The following is a 9,509-nucleotide window of genomic DNA, read 5'->3' as shown; positions in this document are numbered from 1 at the left end:
TCCGGGACAGGCGCTGCTTGAAACTCCAGATTTGAGGGATAGGGCTCTTTGGGCATAACTTTGCCCGAGGCTCGTAGAGTTGGTGTGATCTGGGCAGTGCAGGGCTAAGCAGAGTGATGTCTAGCGGAAGAGAGGGCGAAGTGTGTGCTCTTTTTTCATTTAGGCCTATCTCCAAGAGCCCTGTCTGGTCCTAGATCTAGAAAGAGAGATCTGGATTGCACGGTGAGCCAGGGGGCGGCGGGGAACCAGGAGCGCCAGAGGACCTAGGACCTTCTGCATACAGAGGCGGCCCCAGCCACCAGAGGCTGGCAGACAGATCTGGGAGTCTTCCTAGGGCTATACCCTCGCCTGGGTGGCTCCGCCTCTGGCGGTCATGGGGGCGGGGCCGAGAGAGCAGAGCTCACCTTCCCTTGCCCACCCCTCCTCAGCCTATAAATTGCAAGCACAGGTCTGGGAAGCCCTTCTGCTCAGCACAAAAGCCAGCAGGATGGTTATGATCCTGGGTTACTGGGACATTCGCGGGGTGAGCGAAGGGGCTGCCGCGCTGGGTGGGATGGAGGCGCACGGGGTAAAAAATGCTGCGCGCTGGGGACCATTTGTACTACAAGGTCCCCTTCAGGGGTGTCTGCAGCTCAGTCCTTTCTAGCAGTTTGTCCTCACGTGGGTGCGTTCCTGACTCTGTGTTTCCGTGTGTGTGTGTGTGTGTGTGTGTGCGCGCGCGCGTGTCCGCGGGTGGGGGTCCTGGGGTCTGTGCGGTTACCTGCTGCAGAGAAAGGCACGAGGCAGGACTTCATCTCTGACCTCTGGCTTGGGCGTCTTCCCAGCTGGCTCACACCATCTGCCTGCTCCTGGAGTACACGGACTCACACTATGAGGAAAAGAAGTACACGATGGGGGACGGTAATGGCATCCACGTCGCATTCTGACTTTTGCCCTATTCCTGTTGATCTGGTACCAGGCAACCCTTGCCCTGGCCAAGTGCTGCTCATGGAGTTGCCCTCCACCAGCTGGAGCAGGGCCTGCGCTTCCCTAACTCCTTTGAGGTGCAGCTGGCCTCAGGAGGCAGGACATGAGAGGGGGTTGCTGGAGCCCCTGTATCAGTCATTGGGATGGGCTTCCCTTAGGGCTTGCAGAAACGGTTTGTAAGCTTATTCACACACGTTCCAGAGCCTTCCAAGCGTTCTTTGCCCCCAGACCTAGAATGTGAGACTTAGTGTTCCAGATTCCAGATCCCCCTTTTGGGGAGCTTTACCACTGATCCTTGGTGGGTGCCCCACCCTGCCCCTCCCCAGGCCCAGTGACAGTGGGCTGTGGGGAGGTTTGTTTCACTCCATCTTCTCCACCACAGCTCCCGACTATGACAGAAGCCAGTGGCTGAATGAAAAATTCAAGCTGGGCCTGGACTTCCCCAATGTAGGTGCAGGGGGTGGGGGGATCCGGGGACAAGCGAGAGGGGTGTCTACTCCCCCTGCTTTCCCAGCTCAGAGGTTTCAGGATTTGCTGCCTCCTGCTAGCGTCTCTGCTTTCTGGTTCTTGTCCCTGCCTGTCCCCCATGCTCTATGTTCCAGCTCATTCATCCATTGTTGATTGGATTGATTTAGTGCCGACCATGAGCCGGGCACTGGGAACGCCCTTGTTCAAGGGAGGGGTGTCGGGGGCCTGTGGCCCACCCACCTGCCCTTTTGCCTTACAGCTGCCCTACTTAATTGACGGGGCTCACAAGGTCACCCAGAGCAACGCCATCCTTCGCTACATTGCTCGCAAACACAACCTATGTGAGTGGAGCAGGGCGGGATGCGCGGAACAGTGGTGGGCCCCTGGGCTTGCCTGCGGTGGGATGCTGAGGGCGAGTCTCTGTTGTGTGGGCCGTAGGTGGGGAGACAGAAGAAGAGAAGATTCGCGTGGACATTTTGGAGAATGAGGTTACTGACACCCGAATGGCCTTCGCCATGCTCTGCTACAACCCCGACTTTGTGAGTCCCCTCCCCGGGGGTGGGATGGACAGGCTTTTGAGGGCGGACTGGACTCTTGTGTGCCATCTACGCTGGATCTCCTCTGTTGTTTGAACCCGAAGGAGTGACTATTCTCCAAGCCACTCCCTATACTTTCACCAGATTGACCCTCATAATTCCCTGGACTGGATGAGTACTCTGACTCAGTCCCTTCTAACCCTCGGGGAGAGGCTGGTCCCCAGGTGGAAATTCAGTTCCTGGACAGCGTGTTTGCCTTGTTTGCTCAGCACGGTCTTCCTGACACCCCGAGGCCTGAGCACATCTGCCCAGCAGAGCGCGCAGGGCCGACCCAGGGCTCTGAACCTGCCTCTCCTTCCCTCAGTCTCTCTGATTCTACACCTTCCCAAGACCTGCTCGAGGGCCGCTCCTACCTGTCCCCACCAGGTAGAACTTAGGACTTCTTCCCCCAGGCCATGTCACTTGTGTGCTTCTTTGCTTCTGCCTGACATCTGCATCCAGAACTCTGCCGGGTCCTCAGCACTCCTGGGTCTGACCTCTGGGAGGCCGTTTGGTGATGTGTGATGACAGATTCAGGGCCAGCGAGGCGGTGTTCTCTGCTTCCACAGCCTCTGACAGATGGACTGTGTGATGGGCTGAACAGAGCTTGGATAAATCATTGCCTAGGCAATGACCCCATCCGTGGGGCACATGGCTGCTGACCCCTGGCAGCTCGGGGTCATGCAGAGCCCGGGGGAGACCTGCCTCTCTGTCCAGGAGGTCCGATTCTGCGGGTGGTGACGGCTGTTCTGTGTCTCAGGAGAAACTGAGGCCCGGGTACCTGGAGGGACTCCCTGACAAGCTGAAGCTCTACTCAGAGTTTCTGGGGAAGAGGCCTTGGTTTGCAGGGGAGAAGGTAAGGGGAAGGCTTTGGGGGTGGGAAGCTCTCATTTCCCCCACGTTCAGAGTTAAGTGCTCACTCCTTCTTTGCTTTTCCTTAGCTGACCTATGTGGATTTCCTGGCTTATGACCTCCTTGACCTGCACCGCATATTTGAGCCGAAGTCTCTGGAAGCCTTCCCAAACCTGAAGGAGTTCATGACCCGCTTTGAGGTGATTCCCCTGAGGCTGCTTAATTGTTATAGGTCTTCTGTCTAGTCTCCTTTCTCTAGTACTTTCCTAGCCTTACAGCCACAACAAAGAATAAGTAGGCTTTTTAAAAAAAGATGATTTAAGGAGGGGTGGATGGGCCAAGGGAGAGGAGAGTCTCAAGCAGACTCCCCACTGAACAGTGCCTGGGGGGCTGGATCCCAGGACCCTATGATAATGACCTGAGCTGAGACCAGGAGCTGGACGCTTAACACACGGAGCCTCCCGGGCGTCCCAGACTAAGTAGAGTTTATGGAAGGTTTCTTAATGCCAGGATCTGTGCGCACATCTGACATACAGTGTGTGAAATGAAATCTTGACAGCATTCCTGCACAGCAGATGAGTGATCGCCTGCATATTACAGATTAGAGCAATGAGGCAGAAAGGGTCAGTCATTTGTGTTGGTCACAGGGGCAGTGCCGGCTGTCCTGCGCTCACAGGCAGCGGCTGGTTGCTGTGGGCACCAGGGAGCGGCTCTCCCTTTCCTGGACCAGAAGGTGCACCTTGGATCCATTTCTGTCTGGGTCACACAGCTCAGGACGCCAAGGACGTAGCGGGGTTCAGGAATGTGTGTGCAGCTGGCGTTAGGAGAGCAGAGCCATGGTAGGGATGACAGTCCCTAAGAAGAGCACAGACAGCATTTCCTGGGGATCCCCGGGCAGCTTGGCAGCAATCCGATTCCCATCTGGGGCCGCCCTGAGGTCCCCATGAATGTCGTTGGTCCTGGGCTGTGAGCACATAGGTGGGGCCCCTGTGGAGCGAGTCTGTCTTGAGGCTTCTGTGGTGGGCTCCTTCCCTGCCTCCCTGTCTCCCCGCCCTTCTTCTTTCCCATCACTGGAGATTCTGTGTCAGAGATGGGGCAGCCCATCTATTTTCAGTCCTATTGGCCGAGGGATCTTCTCCCGGGTGTGAGGCACTGTGTCGGGCACCGTGGGGATGCCAGGGTGACCGGCCCTGGAGCCGCCGTCCTGGGGCTCAGAGCCCTTGGAGAGCGAGAGGAACACCAGCCATGTGGTGTGGGTGGGGCCAGGTGGGTGCTGGAGGAGCCCAGGCTGGACGTCACCTGATGTCACCGGTCCCCTTCAGTCCCTCGCTGGAGGGCACCACACTGTGAGCTTTGCGAGCGATGTGGGGCTTGAGGCCCTTGTGCTACAGGATTCCAGCCTGCAGTCTGTGTCTCTTTCCATTCGTCATCAAGAGATGCGCTTTTGGAGCTGGTTCTTATCAGCCCTGGTGGTGGGTCTGGGTGACTGGCCTTGGGGTTGCTGCCAGAGCTCCCGGGACTGGCTGGCAGGAGAGCAGAGGACAGCTGTGGGCTGCAGTGTGTGGCGCGCTGGGTACAGGCAGTTCCAGGATCTTTGAAGTCTTTAGAACTCACTGGGCCTTTCCGTGTGTTGGGAAGATGGTGCTCAGATACCCCTGAGAGCCATATGCCCCCTTGGCTCTGGCAGGAACGGACAGGAGGAAGTTGGTGTCCATGACATCGGCCCCAGGGGCCAGGCCAAACAGTTGGACCTTGTCCTTTAAGAGGAGTAATTAGAGTCTGGCCTGGCCTGGCTTTCATGTTCCCCAGCCTCTCCCCCTTCATGCAGGTTTTGCTGAGTCACTGGGTGCGGTGTGGCCTCTCCTGCAAGCTGTGTGGGCATATTCTGAACCCCTGTTCTGCTGGGGTTCCCTCTGTGGCAAACCCTGTGAAGCCAGGGTGTTTCTTCTGCGAAAGGCGATGTTCGTAAAGAGGGAGGTACAGGGCCTCCTGGAGGGTGTGGGAGGAGGGAGGGCAGCAGGGAGAGCACAGCCCTGACAAGAGAGCCAGCTGCCCTCCAGCCCTTCCCACCTGCCAGCCCTGGGAGCCTGAGGGGGCCGCTGAAGCCCGTTGGGCCTCTGCTTCCCTTCTGCTGAATGGTGATGGTAGGGCCTGTGTTGTAGGGTGGTTGGTGGGGTTCCCCAGCTGTATGAGCATCTCTGGGGGAGCTCAAGCGCCTGTACTGGTAGTCTCCATAGCAGTCAGATATGCCCTTAGTTACAGGAAACGGGAAGAAGCAACGTCCCAGAGCGGGGGACCCCGGGGAGACGGTGCCATGTCTCAACACTGACCTTACCAGAGGGCTCCTGACCTTGGTGCACCTCGGTGGGGCTGCGTGAATCCCAGTGAGGCAGCAAACCCTGATGTTGGACCTTCTTTTTCCACCCTCAGGGCCTGAAGAAGATCTCTGCCTACATGAAGTCCGGCCGCTTCCTCCCACAGCCGGTGTATTCAAAGATGGCTGTATGGGGCAACAAGTAGGCCTGCGTGAGGGGAAATGTGGGCAAGGAGCCAGTGCTGTGTTTTGTGCAGGGGTCCTGGAGAATAGCTGGGCCTCCCTGTTCCCTGGAACCAGCTGCTTTCTCCTCTTTTCTTTCTGGAAACTCCCACGCAGCCTCATTGGGCCCCTTTACCTTGTCCAGTGACATTCATCCAGGACCTTTCCAGGTGTCCAACGCCCCACTTTTCTTCACCCATGTCCCCCCCCCCCCCCGACATTATCCTTCCTGCACTCAAGGCAACCAGACCTTTCTTCTCTGACCGGCGGTTGGACACTGCGGAGCCCGACTGTCTCCCTGGCCCTTGGGCTCTGCCTGAGTTCCTCCAGCGCTGCGTGAGGACGGGAGTGCAGGCCTGGCTCCCCCAGCAGGGTCCCTCCCCGGCCCTGCCTGACCCCCAGTAAAGCCTTCATCCTGACCGCTGTGTCCTGTCTTCTTCCCTCCCGGGCACCTGTCTCTCTGCCCGCCCTGCGGCCCCAGGACTGACTGGGGACCCTCGGTGGCTGCTCCGTGGGGGCCTGTGTGGGAGGTTGGTGTTTGCAGACTTCTTCTTCCTCTGACAGCTTCAGAGCAGGAAGCCTGTGGCCTGTTCTGAATTTTTGCATTTCTTATCACTGTCTGATGCTCTGGAAGGTACTGTATTCCTCTGGTTTGTTGACGTTACTGGGGTAGGTCCCCAGCAGACACTAGCCGGCAACAGGCAAGGGCAGTGTTATACTTCCGTCAGATTCTTCTGTTGTTCCACGGGGAGAGTGTCTGATTGTGTGGCCCCGTCAGGAGGCGAGTGGGACGGTGTCCTATCCTGCAAGCGTAGGGCTCCACGAGGTCATCTCAGGAGAGCGTCCCATGATCCTAGTAATCCCGTGAGGTCCTCCATCTTTACGTTTTGCTAATGGCTCATTGGCTCTGCGTGTTTCTGCCTGATGAGCCCCGGTCCGTGGGTCTCCCTGTGGAGCGCTCTCTGTGACCATCTTGACCCACGACTGATTCCATTCCTGGATCACGGTGAACACTGAGGGGGTGGCCGTCCGCACCGTTTTTAATGCACAGAATTACTTAATGGTGGTTCTGTTACAGACTTCTTATCGTATAACAAGGAAATACACAATGTCATCATAATCGTCCCGAAGGTGCTGGTCACACCGAAGGAACACAAAAAGCTACAGCCTAGTCCTATTAGGAGGGCTGTTCTGTTAGAGTGGACAGGCTGAGAGGGCGCTGGAGTGAAGACACCATCCTTTCTCACTCTTACATCTCCCAGACCGTTGTCACCATTTTACTGCTTTAAAGGGGCACCATGTGCCTGCACATTTTGCCAACCTGAGGGGCGTGAGTGTCCCTGGGAGCCCTGGTGTGGCAGGGAACCTGGAGGAACAGCTGTGTGTATGAGGACTGCTTCCCACATGTCCATGTCTGCAGCAGTCAGGGTGCTTCTGCACTCAACGTTTGGCCAAGCCATCAGGGTGTCAATCAGACAGGGTGCCAGTGTAGACATTGCGAGCTGGCTGTTACTTGTAAGTACAGTGTGTACAGCCTTCTCAGTCACAGTAAATGCAGTTAAAATATAAATTCAGGTTCATGTCCCACCGTGTCCCCAACGGATCTGAGGAATTACTGTCCTGGCCCGGGACTCAGAGCTGCCTGACCCCGAACAATGTGCAGAGAGCTCGGAGGTGCTCGCTGTCCGACAGCCAGAGCTACGCCCTGCATACCCTGCGTCCAGACTGCCCAGCGCAGTCCCCGTCTTCCCTGGGCACCTGTCACCCTCCTGTCCCCGATCTGCAGCCTGGGGCCTGCCACCCCAGCGCCCAGGCCAAGATTGTTTGCATGTCCTCCTTGCAGAAGGCCCTCGCTGCCAGCTGGGCTCCTTTCTGTTGCTGGCGTTGCTGGGGCACTGATTGTGCAATTGCAGCTTTCAACCCAGGATCAGCAAGCCAGGGTTTCTTTGCCCCCACACTGCTGACTCGTTGGAGTGCAGAATTCCTGACGCCGGTGTCCTGTGCACAGCACGGAGTTTAGCAGCGTCCCCAACCCCTAACCCGCCAGAGCTCATCCTGGTCGTGACAATCAACAGTGTCTACAGATCTTTCCAAATGTCTCCCGAGGGGCCAAATCCTCCCAGGTTGAACACAAGTCATTAGGGGATGGAGACTGGCATTCCAAAAAAATCGAAGTTTAAGCCATCAGAGTGCTGCAAGTAGATAGGGTACGTCTTCCTTGATGAGACTTCCATTTCAATTAACAATATATGTAGGTCCAGGGGCGCCTGGGTGGCTCAGGCGGTTAAAAGTCTGCCTTCAGCTCAGGTCATGATCCCGGGGTCCTGGGATCGAGTCCCGCCTCCTCCAGCTTCTGGCTCAGCGGGGTGTCTGTTTCTCCCTCTCCCTCTGTCTCTTCTCCTGCTCCTGCTCTCTCTCTTTCTCTATCTCTCTGTCTCAAATAAACGAATAAAATCTTAAAAGAAAGAAATAAAAGAATATATGTAGTTCTGTATGTCCTGGATCATGCGGTCAATGTATTGTTTTTAAATATGGATACATCAGACTTTTAGAAAACGGAAAAAATAGTGCAAAGGAGTCCTGTGTACCCCAGATCTTAACTTTTCCACGTTTGCTTCCTCATCCCTCTCCCCGCACCTCCCTCCCCCTCTCCCTCCCCTTTCCTCTTCTCAGTCAGCTCTGCAGGAGCTCGAAGGCCTTTGTAACAGAAACTCCATACTCTGTTCTCTAAACTGTGATCACTGGGGTTAGAATGTAGGCGCCAAGAGACTGTGGCTGTGACTCAGAAGCTTCTTCACCTGTGTGCTTTCCAGGTGAGGGTGTTCATGCCATACCTGAGTGTAGCTTATGACAAGTTCTGGAACGCGTGTTCTCGGTGAAAGTTTGAAAAGTTCTCCAGAAAATTCCTGATGACCACGTGTCCTCTGTGTTATTAGTTTTCTTCCTTAAGCTCTTACTACTTGAGTCAGAATTTTTCTTCCTTTTTACATGTCTGATGTATTTGGGTTTGTCCCACAGTTTCAGAGAATTAACGAAAGATGTCATGAGCGAAATGATTTCTACCCCAGTGTTTTTCTTCCGGGTCTCGTTCTAAATGTTTCACCTTGAATGCTGCTCCTTTCCTAAATTTTGGAGACCCTACGTGTCTTTCCTTATACAAAACAAGATAAGCTTGTGGAATATTTTCTATCTAAGTTCCAATGTGACAGCATCTTGTAAATGGTTCTATTTATTACCTCATTTTCAGGTTAAGTAATATTCTTGTATCCTGGATTGCAGGATACAAGACTTATGACTTAACAATATTACCATGACGTAGGGTATTTTCACTCTACTTTGGTACTTCTTTCTACGTTTTTTTTCTTCTGGATTTTTTTCCTTTTCCTTCCAAATTTTTATTTAAATTCTAGTTAACTTGGCATTTATTTCTAATATGTAGTTTTGAATTCTGAGGCTATTTTATATAGGACTTTTGCTCATTGACCTTGAGAGGACAAAATGTCAACAGTGGAGCTGGAAGGAATTGTGGAGTGCTGTTCAGAACTCATACCAGAGACCAGACTTCCAGACTGGACGTGTTCTTAAACATATTCGAATTGTCAATACTTTAAAATCAGGAAAGAACACATACATGTCCAGAAGACCTGGCAACACTGGGACTGACTTTTGCCAGGCGACCACTGGCCACATTCCCTCCCTTCAGGTCACTCTCCAGCTTCCCTGCTCCCCACCGCTCCCTATTGTCTTGTACCACCCACAGCATCCACTGCTCTGATTCTCTGGGCCCTATGTACCCAGGCAAGCCCACCTCCTCCTCCTTTTGCAGAACTGTCCTCTTCCTTCTGAAGGGGACATGGGAGCTCTGCGCCCATCTCCTGTCTCCTCAGTGTCCTTCACCGCCAGACATCGCCTCTTCCCCCTGTATTCCTCCTCCCTGCCTCTCACTGCCTCTCAGTGTTTCCAGGGGAAATGTGTCCCACAGTTGAAAGCATCTTTCCCTGGCACTTCCCCTGGGCCTTCCAGTCGTTCACGGCCAGGACTGTCTTCTCCACAGTGCCTACTGTACGACAGCATCTCAGTGACTCTTTGTCAATCCAGGAACGACCACGTGG

At 54.8% G+C, this 9,509-nt stretch overlaps 1 protein-coding gene across 1 annotated transcript; it reads left to right on the top strand.

Moving 5' to 3' along the window:
* Positions 1–449: 449 nt before the first annotated feature.
* On the top strand, positions 450–5,814 carry LOC130543420 (glutathione S-transferase Mu 1-like). Its single transcript, XM_057310393.1, has 8 exons — positions 450–523; positions 825–900; positions 1,349–1,413; positions 1,694–1,775; positions 1,873–1,973; positions 2,770–2,865; positions 2,951–3,061; positions 5,292–5,814. The coding sequence occupies exons 1-8, from the start codon at positions 488–490 to the stop codon at positions 5,379–5,381; spliced, it is 657 nt and encodes a 218-aa protein (XP_057166376.1). The 5' UTR covers positions 450–487; the 3' UTR covers positions 5,382–5,814.
* Positions 5,815–9,509: the final 3,695 nt, after the last annotated feature.

Source organism: Ursus arctos, unplaced genomic scaffold (genome assembly GCF_023065955.2).
Source record: "Ursus arctos isolate Adak ecotype North America unplaced genomic scaffold, UrsArc2.0 scaffold_12, whole genome shotgun sequence".
Lineage (NCBI taxonomy): Eukaryota > Metazoa > Chordata > Mammalia > Carnivora > Ursidae > Ursus > Ursus arctos.
Note: the sequence above shows the minus strand (reverse complement) of the source record. Positions and strands in the feature narration are given on the sequence as shown.

Coding starts and splice junctions, on each gene's coding strand:
- LOC130543420 (XM_057310393.1), top strand. CDS start 488: ATGGTTATGATCCTGGGTTACTGGGACATTCGCGGG. Junction 1,974..2,769: donor TCTGCTACAACCCCGACTTT/GTGAGTCCCCTC, acceptor TCTGTGTCTCAG/GAGAAACTGAGGCCCGGGTA. Junction 2,866..2,950: donor CTTGGTTTGCAGGGGAGAAG/GTAAGGGGAAGG, acceptor GCTTTTCCTTAG/CTGACCTATGTGGATTTCCT.